At 36.8% G+C, this 25042-nt stretch overlaps 1 protein-coding gene across 1 annotated transcript in view; it reads left to right on the top strand.

Annotated features, from left to right (window-relative positions):
• Positions 1-4159: 4159 nt before the first annotated feature.
• Positions 4160-25042, top strand: part of LOC115428201 (mucin-17-like) — a 56914-nt gene continuing 36031 nt past the window's right edge. The window contains 12 exon segments of the mRNA XM_030147040.1: positions 4160-4403; positions 10041-10098; positions 10177-10344; positions 10347-10394; positions 16609-16756; positions 16758-16840; positions 16843-16912; positions 16914-17067; positions 17069-17336; positions 17339-17380; positions 17383-17406; positions 23350-23465. Of these exon segments, the coding sequence (XP_030002900.1) occupies positions 4278-4403; positions 10041-10098; positions 10177-10344; positions 10347-10394; positions 16609-16756; positions 16758-16840; positions 16843-16912; positions 16914-17067; positions 17069-17336; positions 17339-17380; positions 17383-17406; positions 23350-23465 (1305 nt within the window). The 5' untranslated portion in view covers positions 4160-4277.

The following is a 25042-nucleotide window of genomic DNA, read 5'->3' on the forward strand; positions in this document are numbered from 1 at the left end:
AGGTGTGTAATCCCAGCTCCGTACAGTAAAAGTCCTGCCGTGCACTAGTTCTACCTGTTCACTTAACACAGGTGATTCCACTAAGTATCCCTTCATCTACCTGGATGAGGAGTTGTGCTCGTCCAAATGGGCAGGTTCAGTGAGTGGTTGGAACAAATTCATGGCAGGATTTTTACTTTATGGAGCTGGGATTACCCACCTGACTATCTATATATATATATATATATATATATATACAGGGTGGGGAAGCAAAATGTACAATGAACATTTAGTTGTTTTTTCTCAGCAGACACTACGTCAGTTGTTTTGAACCCAAACATATACTGATGTCATAATCATACCTAACACTATTATCCATACCTTTTCACAAACTTTTGCCCATATGAGTAATCAGGAAAGCAAACGTCAAAGAGTGTGTGATTTGCTGAATGCACTCGTCACACCAAAGGAGATTTCAAAAATAGTTGGGGTGTCCATAAAGACTGTTTCTAATGGAAAGAAGAGAATGACTATGAGCAAAACTATTACCAGAAAGTCTGGAAGTGGAGGAAGCAACAAAAAACGGACCAAAGTTTTTATTAAAGCTCTCAAATCCAAAATCCTAAAGGATCCAACCAAATCCATGAGAAAATGGCAACTGAACATGAGAGACAACAAGAGCGTTAGAAATGCAGTAAAATATGATTTGAAGATTTAAATTCTCATGACTTTCAATAAACTAACTGGTCATACACTGTCTTTCAATCCCTGCCTCAAATATTGTACATTTTGCTTCCCCACCCTGTATGTGTATATATTATATATATATATATATATATTATATATAAGCTTTTCAAATTTCCTAAATATTTTTAAAAGCATTTTAAATTGTTACAAATGTAGTTTTTAAAAAAATCAAACATGAAATCATTCTTTGTGGACCAAAATATAATACAAATAATTATTTTAACGTCACAAAATGACAAAAGTGTCCTAAAAACACATCGATTTAAACCCGGGTCATTTTGAGTGGAGGGTCCAGACCCTCAGGCACCGAAGGGTTAAAGTTGGGAATCTGAAAACCAGTGGAATCCTGTGGGAAAGTTGACTTTAAAACCTTCTTCCATCATTGATCAAATGTCTTGGTCGCAAAGTGAAAATAATTTCACTAAATAGAATATATGACGCATAAAACCCTGGTACCAGTTCAGTTTGTGATTCCACGCTGAATTCGAGGATCTGATATTTTATCACCAGATAAATCTTCATCCCCTGAACTGGCTGTGTTTGGTGTTTTCTTAACCTACACTGTGGAGAAAGTGTGGAAAGTCTTAATCTGAGGACAAGCTTATTTGAGTTCTGAGCTGCCAGAGGACATGCTGAGTTTGGACCCCCTTAAATAAACTGGATCCACTGGGTTTCATTTTTTTACTTTTTATAACGTTTATTTAATAGGAACAATGTAAATTACTTCGTATAACTTCTGCCTGTTACAAATAAGCTGTAGTAACTGATGGTTCACATAAAACATTGTATCTGTTGGTCGTTTCCATCTCCGGTCCATTCATCTCTTCCTCAGCAGAGCAGAACTCATCTCTTGTAAATGTTTTAACCCTTTCTTATTGGATTGACACTTTTTTTTTTTTACAGCCTTTTGCAAAACAGTTAACACAGATGTCCTTCAATCAGCTCAGACTCCACTGTTGTAACCATGGTAACCAAACAGAAACCATATATCTTCATAACTACTAGAACCTACTTCCATCAGTCTGGAACCGCTGAAGCACCTGTTTGACGCTGTTTCACCCAAATCTACAGTCAGCACCAGTCTGCAGCTGACCCAGGACCCTCATTTGAACTCTTTTATTTTCTGTCATAGATCTGATTTGGGTTCATTTTCTGTCATATTTACAGTATTTCAGTTTTCAGCCACAGTTTGAATCAAATAATACCATGAAATCAGTCAAAGTGGCTTCAAAGTGTTTCTGCTGCTGGAACCGTTCTTTGTCAGATGGTAAATTTGTCCCATATCTGATGTAGAAACACAACAAATGAACTGTGTGTTTTGTATTTAGTCATCTGTTATGTAATGATTGATTGGACGAGCTCATACATTTGTTTGCAAATTGTGTCGTTTGAAGGTTAAATTAGCTTTTGTTTCATATTTTAAATGTTTCGTCACAGTTAGTCTTTTGCAAATGAAAGGTGTCATTTTGACCATGAGTGTCGGTGTTTAACCCATACAGACCCAGGGCTACGTCTGGGGCAAGTCCCTAATGAGTTTGTCTCTATTTAACCTTTTTAAAGTGATTTATCACCATTTATCGTCATTTTATCCTCTCCATTTTACATTTTTTCAGTGAAACTTAGGTATTTTCCTGTATTAATTAATGATAATGTTCTTTAATCATCATGCTGAGATTACAGTTAGAGGGTTACTTTACTGAAAACAGAGAAAACTTGAGAAAAAGGACTTTTTCACCAAAATCTATCATTAACTGAACATAAACCCAGTGTGTCCATCCACTGTCATTGATCCAACTCCATGTTGTAGAAGATGACATTTTGTCGCCTGTTTTATTCTTTTTTTCTTCAATTTTGTTCAGTTTGTGGCTTATTTTGTTAATATTACTTATTATTTTGTTGATTTCTTATTCATTTTTGCTCATTTTATTCATGACTTTGCCTCTTTTTGTTCATTTTGTTGCTTATTTTATTATTTTTTTCCCTTTATTTTAGTAAATTTTTTGCTTATTTTTTCCCCACATTATTTGTTATTTTGTAAGGGTTTTTTTATTCATTTTTGTTCATTTTATCCACTGTCATTGATCCAACTCAAGGTTATAATAGTTTTGGATTTTCATTATAGTTGAGTTTTATTTAGTTTTGATTTTTTTTCACTAATTCAGTTAGTTTTAATTATTTTTTAGAGCAGGTTTACTAGGGTTTTTTTTTTTAGTTTTCATTATTTTCTAAATGCTTAGTTTTAGTTTATTTAGTTTCCTACAGGTTCCTGGAGGTTCCTACAGGTTCCTACAGGTTCCTGGAGGTTCCTGGAGGTTCCTACAGGTTTCTGAAGGTTCCTGCAGGTTCCTGCAGGTTCCTACAGGTTCCTGAAGTCCTACTGGGTTCTCCCTGTCCTCGGTTGCCAGGTTTTTAACAGAGGCTGTGGCTCAGAGTTTTCTTTGGCTGCTGAAACCTGGCCTCAGTGTGAAGGAAAGAGGAAAAGACTCAGATTAAAGATAAAAAAAAAAAACAGCAGTGAGTGACGGTGAGGAGAGGCAGAGGTTTTACGCCGATTTTCTCCAATGTTCGACCGTAGAAACTGAAGCAGCTGCTGAGTTTTACAGAGTTTGAGTTTGCATTGAAGTGGATCAGCAGCAGGTGTGAATTATGGGAAAGGAGAAGACGAGGAAATATGTCAAATATGTTAAATATGTCCAACGTGTCCTCATACCTGAACCAGGACAGAATTACAGACAGAAAACCCCTCTGATGGAGTTCAAATAGTGCATTATTTACCTTTAGGCTGTGGAAATGCACGACGGAGGTTCAGTTTAGGAACAAAAACCAGACGATCAGAACCATCATGGGTCTGCTGTGGTTAAAATACTGAAAATGTAATTAATAACTGATATGTAAATTTAAGGCTGAAGACGTTTTAAAGGACTGACTTGTTTAAAAAGGAGCAAAATATGAATATGTTGTATTTTTACAGCACTTTTTGGGATGAAATCTTGTTGTCATTAAGACCTCATGAGTGAAAGGGAGTTTTTGGGATTTTTTTCTTAAATCTGACACTGGAGAGGAAAAAAAAAAAAACATGCAGCAAATCCCTGTCTCTGTTGGTAATGTCAGTGGAAACACACTGAGGTTTTTCCAAATGCAGGTAAACGATAAAAGCTTCTGTGGTGGAAAAGGGACTCATGTCTCAGACTTAGTTTCATGTTGAACTCTTTATATAAAACTCACTCAGTACATGGTTACAGACACTTCTTTGACTGAATGTATAAATATGGCTTAACCCTCTGGTATCCAGGTGAGTATATTATGCACACTTTTTATTTCATGTTTATAAAAGGTGTCATTCTGAGTCAGTGTTTTACCTACAGCGGCGTTTCCCAGATCTGTCCAAAGTCGACTCTAACGGGACATTAACGGGTGGGTTTTCTTCCAGGTGTAAACCCTTCGCAGACTCGGACGAGGACATGATCGTCGTCTGATCGTCGAACCCATCCAGAAAAAACGTCACCTAATCAACCGTTCACCGTTCACCTGCTTCAGCTCCGCCCACAGCCATGCTACGCTCCGCCCCCTCCTTCCTCCTCCTCCCCCTCTTCCTCGTCCTGACCCCGACAGCCTGCCAGGAGTTAGAGGTCAGAGGTCAAAGGTCACCCAGGGACACCAAACCGGATGCTATAAAGGTAATTCAGCAGGTGGTTTAATGATGGATGAGTTTATACAGATGTTTCATAATCGATCAGTTAAAGGTCGATCAGGAGTGGATTTTATTGGATGATATAAATTATATTTATTAACAGTTTAATAGATTCAATGAATACGGAAGAGGATAAGGGTCCTGGAAAAAAAAAACATTAAGGTCCAATATATATTTTATTATTATTATATTATTTATTATAATTATTATTATATTAATAATTATTATTATATTATTACTAGCAGCATTGTACCCGTGGTGCCATTGTATGATAGCATGATAAGCAGAACTTGTCTGCCACCACTATCCATTTGTAAACTAACATTTAATCATACATTGTGTAGGTAATAATTTGAGCCAACATGTGAGGCATGAAGGGAAGAGCATGTATGTGTTTGGCCTGTTAAGCATGATTACATTCATGCAGCGGTAGTGAACTGCAGCCTGCACAGTGTGGTGTGGTCTGGTAGGACGAGAAATGTCATGAACGGCAGCAGAACCACCAGTGTTGGGCAGATGACTTTGAAAAAGTAATTAATTATAGTTACTAATTACTTTTCCAAAAAAGTGATCTAATTAGTAACCAAATTACTCCCTCATAAATGTAATTAGTTACCAGGGAAAGTAGTTATTGTGTTACTTTTTTTGAAAAACCATCAAATATAAAAGGAAACTGATTTTTGAGCGTGTTTCATGACCCGTTACATAGAGTAGAACAGCAGACAGGTACTGAAGACCAGGACTGTGGTGAGGCCGGGGTCCACCGGGGCCCGGCCGGGGACCACCAGGGCCCGGCCGGGGACCACCAGGGCCCGGCCGGGGTCCACTGGGGCCCAGCTTTTCTACCACATGAATGCATGTCTGCATTTATAGAAGCAGATGCTCCTCCAGTTAATGCCACATCTGCACTTCTTTCAGTGGCTCCTCCCTGACCCAGCGGTAAATGCCTTCAGTCCAGTCAGTCGGACTGTCACTGATAACTCCTCCCCTAAATTAGCTGTGCACGGCTGCATTCAAGTGAATGGGATGTGCTGGGACAACTCAAACTCACAGATGTCATTAGTGGTTCAGGTGAAGGCAGCGTGGACAACTCAGACTCATGGACACACAGGTGACGTATGAAGGCGGTGTGGGCAATTTGAATAGAAGAACGGCACGTAAACAAATGACTTGCAACGAATCGGTTCTTAGTGTTCATTTAAAAGAGCCGTTCAAAAGACTCGACTCGTCCACGAACGTCACGTCTTTCATGCCTGGCTGAGCGAGCCAGGACAGATAAAATCGGCCAGAATACCTCACAACATTTGAATACAGACATAAAATTGTGCCTAGTAGATAGTCAGGTAATGTTTGTATTCATTTAGCGAGTTTGGCAGCGATGGGGCCTGTGAAGGCTGAGGAACACCTGTACAAACGCCCACCTGTGATGGAACATCGACAAAGACGCGCTTAATCGGACAAAGACGTGCAGACTGTCCATTATAGCAGGATGAGAACAAAAGTCTGAAGTCTGACTTTAATCTCATAATTCTCACTTCTTCCTCAGAATTCTGGCTGTTTTAAATATTTTTTTTTATTATTGCTCTGAGATTAAAGGCAGAATTCAGAGCGAAAAAAGTCAGAATTCTGACTTTTTTTCTCAGAATAATAATTAAAAAAAAACATATTGGACTTTAATTTAATTTTTTTTTTCCAATGGCCCTAATCCTCTTCCATAAATAAACCACCTTCTGCTGTTAAAATATATAAATATATGTAGGTGTTTTTAAGTGTCAAAATTTTAACCGCTGATCCAATGATTTTCTCTAAAAAGTGACAGAAAATGAAGATTCTTAGTTTTATTATTGGTGTTCTGTCATTTATAATCATATACTTATGTATCATAGAATTTTTTTGACACATAAAAAAACACCAGGGTAATATTTAATATTATAATTGATGTCTGTAACTTTCTGAAGAAAGATTGGACATAAAGTATAGTTTGGAGCTGAAAACGTCTGAGTAACGTTAACAAACTTCACAATGTCACAAAAATTAAATGAATGATTGAATGGATGAATAAATAAATAAATACATACATACATACATACATACATACATACATACAGAAATAAAACCCTGGTCTGGGAAATCATCCATTCACAGACTAAACAGCTGTGAAGAATAAAATAAAATAAAACAAATGAAAAAAAAAAAGGCCTCATTTGATCAGAACAGAGAAAACAAGGGAAATAGATGAAAACACTGAAATCACAAAACAACACAACCTTAACAATAATAATAATAATAATAATAATAATAATAATGGTAAAAACAATAGAGGCAGTTAAAATACAAGTCAGCTGAATCAGATAAAATGAGTAAATCATGGTAAAAGATATGAATGAACTCATTTTAATCATTATCTGAGTAAAAAAAAACCTAAATCAACGGAACCTTCGATGGAATTAAATCCTTTCAGTCTGTTCTGTATGAGCTCAGATTAAAATCAAGTAATTTTATGAACTTTATGGATAAATGTTGTGTCGTCAGAGTTGGAATCAAACTTTAAAACTAAAACTTTGAGTTTTGTTCATTTATCTGTTTATTTTTTATTTAAATGAACATTTCTCTTTCGTACCTAAAGACATTTGTTGTCACATGATCAACATGTTTATTATCCCATGATGCAACAGGTTTGTTTTTCTTTACTGATGAAGCGTCAAACCCTCGTCTGACTGACCCATGTTTTGTATTGAGTCCTTTTTACACTTTTGTTTGTCAGTGTTTTGGCTGATTTTACCTCAAACTCAGTGATTCCATTTTAAAACCACTGTGTACAAATGCAGGTTAGTCTGCCTCTAGGTTTGTGGACTTTTCTTATTTTTAGTAAATCCTCATGAGTAATCTGATTTATTTTACTGTGTGAAATTAAAAACACACACTGAGCCTCTTCATCAAACTAGTTTTTCACCAAATCTAAACAAAACCCAGATTTTAATTCTTAAAATGCTGTTATTTGAATATCATGCATTATTTTTTCATCACCTCAGGATATTAAATGTTATTTTCTGATGATAACTCTGTCTTTATCTCCACATAACAGCAGGATGAACTCATCTGAACACAGTTATTTCTTCATCTTTGTAGATAACGTCTGTCAATAATAAGCTTGAATAAAAAACGACCAGTTTATTCATATTTTTGCTCATGAGAATTCAGATACGAGCTCAAACATGTCATTTCTGTCCACGTTTTCAGATACAGATCATTAAAACATGGATTTAGTTTCTGTTTCTTGTTCAGAAACATCAGATGTGGATCTCCCCTCTTGTCTGTGTGAAGTGTTTTTTCTGGACCCGCCCGTCGCTGTGGTTGAAACCGACACATGGGACGTGGTTTCATTCACATCATCTGTTAAAAACAGATTATCAGCTTCCATCATGGAACTGCAGAAAATAGAACTACTGTCCATGTTCTGTCTGTTCAGTTTAGACCAGGGGGTGTCAAACATACGGCCCGTGGACCACCACCGGCCGCCAAAGGGTCCAGTCCGGTCCATGGGATGAATTTATGACATGGAAAAATTACACTGAAGATATTAACAAGTAGTTCCAGGCACAACAAGCCCCGCCCATCGCACGTATTGTAGCTTATTTTGGCATCGATCCAGTTGATTTTTTTTTTTTTTACTTTATTTAAATATCAATATACAACATTGTCAAACATTTAACACAGAACACAATACATAAGACAGATACAAAAATAAATACAATCATACAATCAGTATATGAACAGAAACATTTTCATTAATTCATATACAAAAAATACATTTAAAAAATAAATAAATACATAAAAAATTTCATTAAATGTCAGAAGATACATTCAATAACCTGAAGATGTTACATGTTATATGAAAATAAGAACAAATGTCTGCAGTGTTAGTTAATTTTTCATCTTATTGGGAAAATATTTCATTCATAAGCAAAACTTTTCAGCCTCCAAACCAACCTTTCCTCTTTTTTAATTGAATTTCACTCACTTTATAAAGCATTAGCCCTTGTTAATAATAAAAAAATGGGACATTTCTAGATAGTTATAAGTTATTTAATGCATCGATCCAGCTGATGTCATCATGTGTATACGTGTGATGATGTCATATTAATTACCTGTATATATGTGGCAAAACTGAAGGAAATTGAAACAAAATTGATGTTTTTATAGACATGTGAAACTCTGCTCATTATAAGTAAATGGAAGAAAAAAGATTTTAAAAATTCATAAAACATTTGAACTTTGACCTACTTTTCCCAAAATATAACCACATCTATTCTGGGTCACTGACAGTCTATAAACTTAATTTGGTATGAATTCAACCAATAGTTTTGGCGCTAAAGTGTAAACAAACAAACTGAACCAAAAACAAAACCCGAGGTTATAAATGATCTTCAAATCATTTTAGTTTAGGTTCCACATTCAGAACAATATGATCAGGTGGCTCAGACCAGTAAAATAATAACACAATAACCTATAAATAATGACATACGCATTAACACCTTTGTTTTAGTGTAAAAATTTTTTTTTTTTTTACATTAAAAGGGCACTGCATAGACGATGTACTTTCATTTCAAGGTTCTGAAGGCCCTCTAGAAGCAGGATTCTGGAGGGTTAACCTTCTGGTGTCTGGGTGAGCATATCATACACATGATAAAAGCTCATAATATTTTTCAAAAGTTGTTGTAGGTCAGAATTCAAACTTTTTTTTTTTTTTAAATTTTAACTCAACCACTAAAATCATGACATTGTAAATGATGTTAAATGCCTACACTAACAAAATACACACTGACACATTTTAGCATTTAACATTTGACCTAGCACAAAAAAATTATAATATATACCAGTCAGTGTTGGTGTTAGTCATTGATATATGCCAGAATGAAAAAATGAAAATTAGAAATCCGATTTTATGTAGTATTTAAAAAAAAAACTGATGTTTTTTGCAATTTTACTTTACAACATGGTATTTAAAGGTTAAAATATGGCAGTTATTGAGTATTTGGTATTTTTGTTTATGGCTCAAGCTGGTGAAATTAAAAGAAAAAAGAAAAAGAAGTTTAAAACAAACTGTATGAAGAACATGTTGACATTATTACTGTACTGTGCAGGTTCCACTTTTGGTGATTAGAAGGACTTCTATGGGCGGGACACCAGCGGATAAACCTGTTTTTACATCCTGTTCAGGGTTTTTTTCATGGTGTGGTTATAACAATAATAATAAATAATAATAATGATACATCACACTTATATAGTGCTTTTTTTGGACGCTCAAAGATGCTTCACAAACAAACAAAACAAAAGGTGAGTTTTCAGCAGTGATTTGAAGTTTTGTATTGAGTCTGAGTTCCTAGTGTTTAGTGGGAGTGAGTTCCGTAGGGCGGGGCAGCTGCAGTAAAGGCTTGGTCCCCCAAGGTCTGGTATCTTACGAACATGGCATTTAAAGGGTTAAAATATGGCAGTTATTGAGTATTTGGTGTATTTGTGTTTGAAATACACTTCTCTGCTCCCGGAGCGTAAACTCCTTCTGTGACGCGTCCAGATCTTTTGAATGTGATGTGGTCCAGATGACCTGTGGTGGTCCTTCCAGGTGCTGATCTCCGAGGGCTGCGCCACCCAGGGCGACGACGCCGACCCCGCCCACGGAGGTAAAACCCACCGCACCCTGACACTGGAACCCACAGGGGGGTTTCCTCCACCCTGACCTTCTGTGAACTCCTCCTCAGGTAAAGAGATCGACCTGAGTCCTGGTTCTCCTCTGGTCCTGACCCATAAGATCAGAGTGATCCCGACCGGGTCTGGATCTGGGTCCGGGTCTTGCGGCTGCGAGGCGGACTTCGCCGCCCTGAGGGAGCGTCTGGAGCGGTTGGAGAGGGAGGTGTCGTCGCTCAGGGAGAATGTGGAGGAGCTGAGGGTGGATGCTGCACCTCCAAGGAGAGCAAAGGTAGGAAAAAAAAACACACCAGAAACAGCCAATGAAACACCTGAAGTTTCATCACATCACAGGGTGGAGATGCATGATGGGAAAAAAAACAAAACAAACAATAACCATGCATGAATTTTGAAAAAAAGGCTCTAAATTCTAATTTTTTTTTTTTTTTTTGATTGACTTTATTACTCAAAATTAGGCTCAGGTTAAAATGCATTTTGAATTTTTTTAAAATATGGTTTTAATAACAAGATATTAACCTCCTGAGACCAGGAAGTACAAGTTTTGGCTTTGTTTTTTTTTTTTTTTTTTTTTTTTTTAATTAAATAATTGCCTATATTGGAATCATCATGATGCAACAGATTCTTCAGATGCATTTTTTTTTAATTTTATGGAATGGCCTTTGTGGTGGACAGTTTTTTTGTGTTGTTTTTTGTATAAAGTTGTGAAACTCATGTCCAAACGAGGACAGAAAACCCATAGCTGGGTCTTAGGACGTTCACTTTATGAGATCACAGAGCAGTCCACGTTCTAAAACTAAGACGATCCTTTGGTTCACTGTGTTACTGAGGGTCTGTAGAGACTGCCCCCATGTGGTTTGGAGAATAGTGCCTTCATAACCTTTGGAAAGTGAGCTTCAACTTTGTGTCCACAGATGTGGACGTCATGCATGAAAGGGATAGACATTTTTATGAAATACTCCAACACAGAGGAAAGTTTACTTCACTAATGGGTGAGCAGCAGAAATACAAATAAAACAATAATGAATCAAATACATGGATGAGACCTGTTTGAACAGAATGTCTTCATTTACATGTGGATAAAACAACAGATGGACCTGGTTCAACAGTGAAACTGAGGAGGAGACGCATCATTTAAACATATGATAATCTGTCAACGTTTACACGACCGTAAAAATCTGATGACTGTCAGTAATTATGTCCACAAATGGACTTTCAGGGATGTAATGGTTTTACACCGAACGCTGCCGTTGGATCTCCTTGGTGTTTTGTCGATAACTCGGACAGATTTGGTTGGATGTCTTCTCCTTGATAACCAACATAGTGGACCCCTAGTGGAAGAGCCCTGTTCATTTCAGCTTCTCTATGAGTATTATAAGTCATCCACATGGGGGCGCTCTAGTTGAAAATCTGTTTTTTGGACCTAAATGAAGCAGTAATCGGCCAATTGAGATCAAATTTGGTTCATATTGATCGTCTTCCAAATGTCCATGTTCTGTCTACCATCCAGAGTTCATCTGGAGTCATTTTCATTCTGTAGGTGGAGTTCTGAGGGTTATCTGTTATTGTCTTCAACTCACGTTGTTTCGTTTTGTTCATTTTATTCATTATTGTATCACATTTTTGTTTGATTTTGTTACATTTGTCATTATTTTACTCAGTTTTTGTTTGGTTTTGTTCATTTCCTCATCATTTCATTAATTTTTTTTTAGTTTTGCTCATTTTATTCATTATTATATTCAATTTTTGTTTGGTTTTCCTCATTTTTTCCTTTATTTTACTCTGTTTTTGCTTGGTTTTGTTCATTTCTTCATTATTTTATTACATTTTTATTTAGTTTTGCTCATTTTATTCATTATTATATCACATTTTTGTTTGATTTTGTTATATTTTTTATTATTTTACTCAGTTTTGTTTGGTTTTGTTAATTTCTTTATCATTTTATTTAATTTTCATTTAGTTTTGCTCATTTTATTCATTATAATATTACTTTTTTTTGGTTTTTGGTCATTTTTTCATTATTTTACTCAATTTTTGTTTAGTTTTGTTAAGTTTAGTCATCATTATATTACAATTTTACTTAGTTTTGCTCATTTTGTTCATTATTATTTAATTTTTGTTTGGGTTTTCCTCATTTTTCATTATTTACCTCCGTTTTTGTTTGGTTTGGTTCATTTCTTCATTATTTGATTGAATTTTTGTTTGATTTTGTTAAGTTTTAGTTTTTATTCAACTTTTTTCTTTTTTTTTTTTTTTAGTAAATATAGGAAGTTAAATGTAGGAAAATACATGATTTGCAGTGAAAAATACAAAATACGGAGGATAACATAATAAAAAATGGTGATAAATCACTTAAAAAAGGTTAAATAGACAGAAAAATTCATTTGCGAACTCCTACAAAAGTAGCAGAAACAGACAAACTGACATTTCACATCAATATTATTCTGACTTTCTGAAATCATTTTACTACTGTTTTATAGACAGACATGTGAATTTCTGTCTTATTTTCTTAAACATTGCTTTGTGGAAAAAGAAAAAACACAAAAAGTAGCAGTAACTAATTAACCATCTGGTCTTTTTGTCTAATTCTAACGTAAACGTCTGGTCCTAGAATCACTTCTCTTCATCCTTTTTCTTCACTTCAGTCCTGACTAATACTGTTGGCAAAGTGTGGATTTAAATGCATCTGTTTCTCAAAAATAAAGTTAAAAAAAAAAAAAAAATCACATCAGATAGTTTGACACTTCATTCATTCAGGTGTTTATGACTTTGACTTGGATATTTCGTGTTAGGTCTCACAGTTCCAATAGTGTTGCAATCGACTGATTTATCAATAATTGACTCTTTCTTGGTGGAAGCTCGTGTTATTACGTCAGTCTTTAAAAATCCACTGTCATTCGACTTCTGCTTTGTTTCACTTCTGTCAAATAATTATGTCGCCAATTATCAGTTTTAAACAGTAACATGATATGTGAGTTTATACATGACGTCACTAAAACTATGTGAAAAGCAGAAAAGTCAGAGAAAACTATGGAAAACACTGAATAAGATGTAAAAGGAGGTTTAACCCTTCGGTTCCCGCCCACAGAGGTCCTCTAACCAATAAAACACATCATCTGCACAGTGGGGTGGTAACGTCAGAATGTTTTTCACACACTTTGTTTTTATTTTTATTTTTTTTTGTATTTCATCAACTTGAGTCATAAACAAAAATACTCAATTACTGTCATATTTTTTAACCCTTTAAATTTCATGTTTGTGATGTAAACAAACCATAGTTTGTTCAAAGTTCATAGTTTTGGATGCAAAACACAAAAAAAGACTTTTTCACCCTCAATATCATGGAAATTGACATTTAAAAAAAAAACAAAAATTTTTGGTTGTTCAGAAGGACCACTAAAGACTCCAGTTTCAATGATTGTGTCAATGATTTAATGGATTTGGCTTTACAGGGTTAATTCTGACCTACAACAAACTGTGAAAAATATATATTTGTAACATGAAGTGTAAAATGTGCATAATTCACTCACCTGGATACCAAAGGGTTAAAGACCTGCAGTGGGGAAAATGAACACAAAACATCAGAACAGTGTTTTTTTTACTGTTGAAATGTAGATTTTTAGTTCAAAATGGACAAAACCACATGATTATTTGTGGTTTTAAATAATATGAAATGCTCAGTGTGCATAATACTCACCCGATACCAGAGGGTTAAAGACATGTTTGATGGTAGAACGGTCAGTAAAAGTGTTGACATTTGGGGAGTTCATGGTGTATTTTTGTATGTTCGGTTCCACAGGAGAAATAAAGTAGATTATTTTAGTTCATTTGGGAAACTCTGCTGTAGGTCAACACTGACTCAGAATAAAAACATCTGAACTGTCCCTCAAACGTTAAGTGAAACCGTCCAGTTTTATCAGTTTCGTCCACGTGACGCTGATAAACAGACGCTCGGTGGGAACTTGGCGGCGGCGGTGGGGTGGGGGTGGGGGTGGGGGGTTAAAGGGTTCTGACCGATGTGGGTCCACTCCTTGGATCAGAACCATCCTCCAGAATGCGGCGCTGACCTCAGGACCGTCACACATTCCCAGCTGGCAGCCGGAGAGGCATGAGCTAAGCCGATGTGATGATGTCATTCCCGGCCCCTCCCTCACAGGCCCTCCCCTCCACGACAACAACCAGCAACACAAACACACCATCCAGGGCCGAGCGTTCCAAACAAAGACTCACCGCCCCTGGGTTAGTCCGCATCGCACCAAATAAACCCAGCTCTAACTGGTCCAGTCTGTTTTCAGTGGAAACCAACCAGGGCTTTAACGACCCAACGATCCGATTTAGATCCAGACACTGATCCCACCGGACCGGGTTAACGCTCCGGTGCCCCGCCCACAGACCACCTTCGAATCAACAAAAGAGCGTAACCTCCACTGTGGGGTGGTAACGTCACTATACTTTTAGACAAAAAAAAAAAGTTAAAAACAAACTGTATTTCCTCAACTTCAGCCAAACAAAACAAAAATACCAACAACGCAATAACTGTTTTTAACCCTTTAAATCCTGTAGAAGCCAATAATGTAATAACGGCCGATAATGTAATAACGGCCGATAATGTAATCAATTTGCCATTTTTAAAATCTAACAAACCAATAACGTAATAAAAGTCCTGAATCCATAACATACTAACTTTTGGCCAATAACGTAATAAAAGTCCTGTACAGATAATGTAATAACTTTTGGCCAATAACGTAATAACTTATTACATTATTGGCTGGTTATTACATTACTTGCCTGGTTAAAAAAAAATATTTTCAAATGTAATAACTGAGCCAATAACGTAATAATATACTAATATCACTTTATTTAACTTTTTATTATTGGATGTAACTGTGAAAACACAGACTGTCTCTGTGTCTCTCTCCCAATAACATAATAAGTTATTACATTATTGGCCAAAAGTTAGCACGTTATCGGTTCAGGACTTTTATTACATTATTGGTCTATTATATTTCAAAAATGGCAAATTTATTAAGTTATCGGCCGTTATTACATTATCAGTTGTTATTACATTATTGGCCTCTACAAATGCCTATTTTTAATGGAAACAAACCATATTTTTTATGCAACTTTTTCTTCAATTTACTAAATAAAAACTGGATTTCCTGCAGCCTGTTATCTGTCAGTGATTAACACTAACATTGGTTCACATCCATTATTATTTTTGGTTCTAGGTCAAATGTTAAATGATAAAATGTGTCTGTGTATTTTGTACTCATTTGGTAGAAGGGTGTTAGTGTAGGACTTTAACACTGTTTATTATGGGATGGTTTTGGTGGATGGATCAGAATTTTTAAAACAATTTTTGAATTCTGACCTAAAACAAATTGCCAAAAATAATCGGACCATTTAACAAGAAAAGAATAAATATTTGATCAAAATCCTCTTTGTAGCGTCTAAAAAAGCCATCACACGAAAATGGTGTAAAGAGGACCCCCCTACAGGACCCCCCCTACCCTAAATAATTGGAGAGACATTGTGGAAGAAATTCACAACATGGAGTGACTTTTATCGTACGACTACAGCAAGAAACATGCGAAGATCGATGGAAAAAGTGGACAATATACAGGACGGCAACTAACTCTATGTTCTAAATGTTTGTGTTGGAAAATCTCAAAAATTAAACAACAAAATATAAGTTAAAAAAAAAAAATTTAAAACCCGAACAGAACCTCTGAAAACCCACATCACGTCGTCTGTAAACAATAAAAACCAGATCAAACCACGTCTTCTTCTTCGGTCCGTGCTCTGTCGCTGCTTCGACTGACTGACCCCTACTTCTAAACCACAGGTGTCAAACATGTGGCCCGGGGACCGAGCCTGGCCCTGCAAAGGTTCCAATCCGGCCCACGGGATGAATTTGCAAAGTGCAAGTTAGGGCATCAAACTAAAAAATAATATCATAATAACCTATAAATAATGACAACACCAATTTATCTCTTTGATTTAGTGTAAAAACATGAAATTATGACAATGTTTACGTTCACAAACTATCCCTTAACAATAAAATGTGAATAACTTGAACAAATATGAACAACCTGAAATGTCTAAAGAGAATTAAGTTCAATTTTAACAATTTTCTGCCTGTTACTAAATGTTTTGTGCCTTTGTAGATCTGATCTGTAATGCGTTTGTATAAATGATAAGTTGAGGCAGAATATTGATAAAATTGTACTTATATTTCTGAACAAATGCCATTTTTTTCTGGTTATTCACATCCTTTTTGTTTAAGTAGTTTATAAATGTAAATATTGGCAGAACTGAATGTTATTTTTTGCACTAAAACAGTTTGGAGTTGTCATTATTTATTGGCTATCATGCTATTTTTTTTTACTAGTCCGGCCCACTTCAGATGAAATTGGGCTGAATGTGGCCCCCGAAAGAAAATGAGTTTGGCAGCCCTGTTCTAAACTCTTCTCTGTCGTCTTCCTCAGGTGCCGGATGCTCCATCAACGTTGGCGAATGTCCCAACGAGTGCAGCGATCAGGGCCGCTGCGTGGACGGGAAGTGCGTTTGCTTCGCTGGCTTCAGCGGACCGGACTGCAGCGAGTCCAACTGTCCCGGAAACTGCAACGACAACGGCCTGCGTCAACGGACAGTGTGTGTGCGATCCCGGCTTCACCGGACCCGACTGTTCGCAAACGGCCTGTCCCGACAACTGCAACGACCCGGACGATGCGTCAACGGTAGATGCGTCTGCGACAGCGGTTTTACCGGACCGAGCTGCTCCGAACAAACCTCCCGGGAACTGCAACGACAGGGGGCGCTGTGTGAACGGACAGTGTGTGTGTAATCCTGGATTCGCCGGTCCAGACTGCTCCAAGCGGTCCTGCCCCGACAACTGCAGCGACCGTGGACGATGCGTCAACGGTAGATGCGTCTGCGATAGCGGTTTTTACCGGACCGAGCTGCTCCGAACAAACCTGTCCCGGGAACTGCAACGACAGGGGGCGCTGCGTCAACGGACAGTGCGTTTGCGACGTCGGATTCTCCGGTCTCGACTGCTCCGAGATCTCCTGCCCTGGAAACTGCAACGGCCGGGGGCGCTGCGTTAACGGACAGTGCGTTTGCGAGGCGGGCTTCGCCGGACCGGACTGCGCCGCTAAAGGCTGCCCGAACAACTGCAGCAACAAGGGGCGGTGCGTCAAAGGGAGGTGTGTCTGTAGCGGGGCTTCACCGGACCGGACTGCAGCCAATGTGAGGAGGGAAGACCGGAGCCAACTGTGACATGGGTGAGTCCAACAGCAGGTCCCAGATAGAGGCGTGTGTAGGCCAGAATCTGGCAGTACGATACAAATCACAATGCTGCAATCACAATATATATATCACGATACTGTTAAAAGGCAATTTTTACATTTTTTTTAAAGATTGTTCCCTGGAAGAATTGATTTACAGCAGAAATCTGCACAAATACTAAACACATTTTTATTTGATCAGAACAGGATCTAATGTTATATCACAAGATGTTCCTGTGTTCAAACTGAAATCATATTTTACAGACATTACAGTTTAAGATCCTGCTCAAATGTTCGATTTTTGTTATAAATTGACCTCAAAACAGTATTTATTTTTTTTATTCAGTTGTTTATTCTGAACAGTCATATAAGATATTTTACAAGACATCAATCATACAAAGTACACTGTTCTCTTTTTTGTAAAAGAAAAAAAAAGGTATCAATAATGATCATTAAAAAGAGGAGAGAGAGAGAGAGAGAAAAAAAAAAGAAAAAAGAAAAGGGTAGTTTAAGTAAATTAAAACATGGATGGAATGGAAAAATGAATAGTAAAAATGATATGAATAAGCCTGTACATGTAGCCAACCACACTTTAAGGAAACAAGAGAAAAAAAAAAAAAGAGCCCAACAGTGCACATGTACATTTAATATTAAGATAATCAAGTACAAAAGGCAACCGTTAAAAAAAAAAACAAACCTTGAGGGGAATATAACATTATTTTTGTGCGATCCCAACAAAGGCACTACCATCTGCCTCTCAGACAGTGAAAAGTGCTTTTAGGATGCTTCAAATAACCATTATTTAGTAAAACAGTGTTAAATAATAATAAATAAGATATAAACAATAAAGAAAAACATAAAGCAAAAAAAACCTCCACAATATCTGCATTTGAATAAATACCTAAAAATATCAATACAGTACTTTTTAATATCGATACAGTATCGTGAGATGAATATCGCAATATATTGCAGAACAGATATTTCTTACACCCCTAGTCCTGGAGGTAAACAGTCAAACATTTGACACTGAAGTGAGTAGAATTAACTCTGATATTTGACACCTGGCCATAGAATAAATTTTACTCTAATTCTGAAGTGGGACCAAATGTTATCTGAAACAGAGTTAAACTGACACTCGTTTTTTCCCTGTGTAGTTCTGTGCTGTGTATGACAGATAGAATCCAACTCTTAACAGTGCATTTCTGTTTTCCATCAGAGTCAAACACTCGTGTTTGTTGCGTTGACACTTCAAGTTCAGTGAAATCTTGCAGTCGGTGGATGTTTTAACTCTTCCATCAGGATTGTGTTTGGCCTTTACCTTCCCTCGTTCCACTCGTCCGACGAGGTTTCCTCCTCTCTTTTTCCGTCAGTCAGTCGAGTCTTTGTAACATCTTGTTTGTTGTGCTTGTCGTCGTCGTTGTCAGCACCACGGTTGCTAGGTAACTGCGCCACCGCGATCACAGTGACGGGAACTGTTTCATTACAGAGGGCGAATCCGAGTCCAAAGCCGGCGCTCATAAAACCTCATCAGCGGCTCGGTGTAATGGTTTCCTGACAGACTGCAGATGTGAAGGAGCCCTAAGTGTTTTACCCCGGCAGCAGTGAAGGATGTGGTCGGTCCAAAACCCCCTGGAACCACGACTCATCACCTGTTCTCACATCCATGACCTGTCACATCTGGTCTTTTTGGTCCAACAATTCTGCCAGTTTAATCCTTTTCTTTCAACAGAGTGATTTTCATCATCAGGGAGGACTTGTTTATTTAGCCTTTAGACGAGCAAAAATAATCACCCTGCACAGAGTTGTATTTTCACACACTGCAGCTCCGAGATGAAGTGTTAAAATTACACTTAGGATTAAAGCGACAGTTTGTGCAAAGAGACCAGGGTTTACGTCCAAGCTGAGCAGTTTGGGAAGAAAAAGTCCTGAGCTCAGTTCAGATAGAGCTACCATGGAGACCAGTGGTTCTGAACTGGTCTGGGTTCTGATTCAGATTCAATTCAGATTATAATTGTCATTCAATAAGAACATTCCAGATGCTGTTGCAGAACAAAAATAGCAACATGCGCATAAAAACACAGAAAAAAATCCTAAAAACACCAACTAAAAGCAGCCCATATCAGAGGTGTTTTTCTGTCAGACTGCAGTGGAAGCTCAGCTTCTCCTAAAATGACTCCATTAAATGCTCAAATCTGTTCAGTTGTTTTCATTTCATTGACTCCAAATGTGTTGGAACACGTTCATCTCTCAGAACCAGTTGGTTCAGAATCAGTCTGATCCCAGATCAGTGGACTGGATGTTGTTCACTTCTCCTCCATTCCCGTGTCTGTGTTTGTTCATTCCATCTCTGCTCAGTGCATTTGTCGTAGACGCTCAGCGTCCATGCACTTCAATGGGACTGAGTGGAACTGCTGGAAACTGGCTCTGAACTGGACGATAATTGGATAAATGACACCATGTTGTCCCGCCCCTGGGCGCTCAGCATCTCTAGGGGTGAATGGAGCTGTGGGCGGAGCTCAGCCGGGCCAGACACTGAGCTTCCGTGTGCTGATTGGAGGATGGGTCCAAAGGCTGAATCTGGTTGATTGACAGCTGTTTTCAGATCTGCTCCTTCACTGACACAGTTCAGTTTAATACGTCACACATTCTGCTGTGAAATCAGAGAAACCACTACCAAATTACTTGTTCATTTCTTGCACTGTAAATACACAAATATACAAATCACTAGGAACGGAGGGCCGAATTTATGTTTAAATAACTTGACAATTTTTTTGATGTAAGCCGACAGTGAGCTTCCCCTGTCTGAAAGACCAGCAGCCGCCACTGGCCCATATATAACGATAAAATATTAAAAACTGCACTAAAATAAATAAATAAATAGTTAGTAAAGATAAAAAGGAAATATTGCACGATGGAGGGGTCACTATTGCACCTAGTATTGCACATTTAGTATTTCACTTCACCCCGTCAGCTTTTGTTCAGCAGTCTTATGGCTGTTGGATAAAAACCATTTAAAAAATCTGGCAGTTTGCGCCTCAGGCTCGGGAAGCGTTTCCCTGAGGGCAGGAGGGAAACAGTTTGTTGAAGGGGTGGGAGGTGTCTCTTTTTTTAATGGAAATTCTATTTATTATGCGGTTATTATATTACATGCTATTACACACCATTACATAGTCCAATTAATAATTTACTCCAAATAATATGAAAGAAGAAAATGATGAAAGAGTGTTTCAGAAGCTAAGATGTTGTCCTTAAATATCTTGTTTGGTCCCAAAACTCAGAAAATATTCACACTAAATAATGTAAATATAGAACTTTAAATAGATTATTTATTCTTTGATATTTAAATAAAAGAGAAGAGTGCATATAAAATCATTTTGATTGCCATATGCAGAACTAAATTTATTCACCTTATTAAAAAGCTTAGATTCTCTGTAATTGAATATTTATGTTTATTTTACAGAATTCCTGAACATCAAACAGAATTAGTTAAAAGGACTTCCTGTTTGGTGTCATGGACATCACATGTCTGGTCCTTTACATTATTAATTATATTCTTAAATAAGAATTACATTAAACATATTCTGAAACTGAAGTTCTTCTCTTTCAAATGAGGCGTCATTCATTACTTTTGTCCTTGGGGTCTTCAGTTCTACGCTTTGGAACTTAAATAGGTGAACATGACACTAATTACATGGAATGAACAGGTTCATTCATTCTAACTGGTTGAATCTGAGGTCAAATCTGACCCGGATCTGAATCAGAACCACATGTGGAACTGGACCACGATCAGAAGTGACTCCTGTTCGCACTAGAATGAAAAACTGGGCCATCTACTGTCGTAAAAACCTGAGTTTCATTTTGTCCCGCTAACGTCTGACGTATGTTTTGTGGTTGTAAATGGAAGCGAGCGTGTTCCAGGCTGCGTTTGGGTAATTGACCCAGTGGAACATGACATCATGCAGCCAACGACCCACTCAGCAGTGGGGTTTTCAGCATTAACTTTTATGAGGATCTTAAAAAAATCAGTGAGTTATTAGTGAGTATGAGTTCACTGTGTGGAGGTAGACGTCCAGATCAGAGGCCAGAAGACCATTACAAACAAGAATAAAGAATCTGTCATCTCAAAACCGTTTACTGTTAATGGAGGTGGATATTAGAGTAAGGAATGCCCAAAAAAAATCACATCTTTGCATAAAACTTACCCAGAATTCCAACCTTCTCATAGTTTATCTTATCGATTCACTCAAACATTCATTGCAGAACCTTTATCTCTTAACAAATCATTTTAGTTTGAAGTTTAGTGTCTTCAACAGTTGCTTATTTGTAATCGATTGTGTTGAAATTTCTCCTGAAAAAAAGGAAACTGATCAAATACATATTTTTTTTCCTGAAAGAAGAATTGTAAAACTAATATTTCCACTTGTTTCCTCTTCCAATTGTTTATTTTTTGTCTGTTATTTGCATAATAACACAGATCTGTTAACTCTAGTGTCATTTAGAGTTAAAAACCACAATTTAACAGAATATGTTCCACATATATTTGCAGATAATAATTTAAATGATGTTATTTTACTCCTTATTTCACTTAAATATTAACGACAAAAGTATAAAATGACTTAACTTCCAGTATCCAGGTGAGCACATTATGCACAGTTTACCATTCATGTTGTTAAGGTCGTATTATTTTTCACAATTAGTTTTAGGTCAGAATTCAGAAGTTGATCATTTTTGCCTGATTTTTAAAATTCTGACCCATCCACTAAAATCCTCACCATTCTACCAACTAAGTACAAAATGACAAAATGCACACTGACACATTTTGACCTAGCACAAAAAATAATAATGAATATGAACCAATTTTGGTGTTAAACTATGACATATGCCAGGATGAGAGAAAAAAAACTAATGCTATTTTTATGTAGAATATTGGAAAAAAAAACAAAAAAGAACCATGTTTTTTTGAGTTTTTGCATCAAAAATGTAGTTTGTTTCCATTAGAAACCTGCATTTAAAGAGTAAAAATGTGACAGTTACTGAGTATTTGGTTTTGGTTAAGTTGATGAAATACTAGATAGATAGATAGATAGATAGATAGATAGATAGATAGATAGATAGATAGATAGATAGATAGATAGATAGATAGATAGATAGATAGATAGATAGATAGATAGATAGATAGATAGATAGATAGATAGATAAAAGACACTGGAGGGTTAAAGACATTTCTACTTAGATCTAAACTCTCCTGGATCAAAAACTAACGACATAAACATTGAACTGTCTGGTTTAACGGCGGCAGATCGTTGCGCTGATGCCATAAAGATGGCGCCAAACGCTGAAACATCCATCATCATCCTCCTCATCCTCAGTGGGATGAAGAGCGTCCAGTCTTCACTGTCGGAGTCCTGCTGCTTTATGTTCCACCGCTTCAGTCGGACGAGAAAGAAAAACAGACGACAGACAGAACAACTTTCCCTGAGATCCAAACCCAGGGTCTGATCCAGTGGGACCAATGAGGACCAGTTACTCTGAGTCAGATCCATGTGGATTCAGCTGTGAAAGGTCTGAACCCAACAGACCTGTCCACCTTAAACTGGTCCTGACCTTTAACCCTTTAACCCCTGACGTGTTATCTGGTGATCGTGTGAATGTAAGAGTTATTTTAGATATCATTATCCTCATACTCAGACACAAATGGACTAAAGTCTGTGGACTCGTTGAATCCAGGGGTTTTTTTCTAACAGGGTCTGGGATTAAAACTATACTAACAGATGTCACATTATAGTTCATAGTTTTATCGTGTCCAAATGTACTGATGTGACGCCTCATGGACAGAACATGTGAAACAGTGATGATAAAAACAGCTGATTCTAGAAAAAACTGAAAACAACAGTGCATTATAAAAATAGAAATATGAACAAACTGTCTTTGTTTTTTCAGTGATGTCTGGAGTTTCACAGTTAAAGACACAGGACGTAACGGAAACCTCTGTTACTCTGGTTTGGTCTCCACCACCGGTCCAGTACGACACCTACCACATCACCTTCAGCAGCCAGGTACGCACATATACACACACATATATACACACAAACATATAAATACAAATAAACACAAATATATGCAAATATACGCACATATAAGTACATGTATACACAAACATACACACACACACACACACACACACACATATATATATATATATATATATATATATATATATATATATATATATATATATACACACACACAAATATACATACAAATATACACAAATATAAATGCATATTTACACAAATATACTACATATACATACATATATTCACACAAATATATGCAAATATCACACATAAACACATATACACCCATATAAATACATATATATGCAATATATAGAGAAATATACACACATATAAATACAATATACACAAATATATACACATAGACATACATCTATACACAGATATACACAAATATACTTACAAATATACACAATATACACAAATATACATACAAATATACACAAATATACACAGATATACATATAAATATACTTAAATATGCTTACAAATATACTTAGAAATATACACAATTACACACAGATATACAGACACATACACACAAATATACACAGATGTACAGAATTATGCAGACATATACAAAGATGTACACAAATATACACAGATATGCACAAATGTACTTAGAAATATATGCAAATATACGCAAATATACATACAAATATACATATAAATATACACAAATATGCTTACAAATATACTTAGAAATATACACAATTATACACAGATATACATACAAATATGCACAAATATACACAGATGTACAGAAATATACACACATATACAAAGACATACACAATATACACAGATATAATCAAATTTACACAGATATACGGAACTATACAGACATATACACAGATATACAGAACTATACACACAAATATACACAGATGCAGACAGCAGTTCCTGATCTGGGCTGTGTTTTGTCACATGTTTAGTTAAATGTTTATTTTGTCACATGTTGTGTTTTGTCACATGTTGTGTTTTGTCACATGTTGTGTTTTGTATTGTTTATTGGTCAGTATTTATTGTCTGTAAAAGGAGTTGAACATCAGAAACGCTGTCATTCTGTTCATAACAACACATTAGGTTGTTTTATGTAAACACAAACACACACATATGAAACAAACTGCAGGTCGGGGGGGGGGGGTCGACTCCAGCGTCAACATCGTCTCCAGTGTCGGCGTCTGGATCCAAAAGGTTGAATAATGTGCGTTTAACGTTCCACACACGTGTTCCATTAGAGTTTGTGAAGGTCATTATGTTTATGTTCTAAACTGTTTGTGTTCGCGGATCAACAAACGCCGACCGCCAAAACACCGAGCCCCGAGAACAGCTGATGTAGACGGAGGCACGCAGGGTGACGCCACGGTTACCCAGAAGGCCGAGGGGCGCTTCGGCATCGCATTAAGTCCATGTGTTTTTTTTCTTCAGAATCTGTTTATAATAAACGGTTCAGAATCGGAGCGAGTGGAGAAGAAAAGATGAAAATGATTGAGACATGTTGGGTGTTTTTTCGGACACTTTGAGTCATGTTCTGATCCCACGTGGAAAAACAA

The sequence above is a fragment of the Sphaeramia orbicularis genome, chromosome 11, assembly GCF_902148855.1.
Source record: "Sphaeramia orbicularis chromosome 11, fSphaOr1.1, whole genome shotgun sequence".
Taxonomy (NCBI): domain Eukaryota; kingdom Metazoa; phylum Chordata; class Actinopteri; order Kurtiformes; family Apogonidae; genus Sphaeramia; species Sphaeramia orbicularis.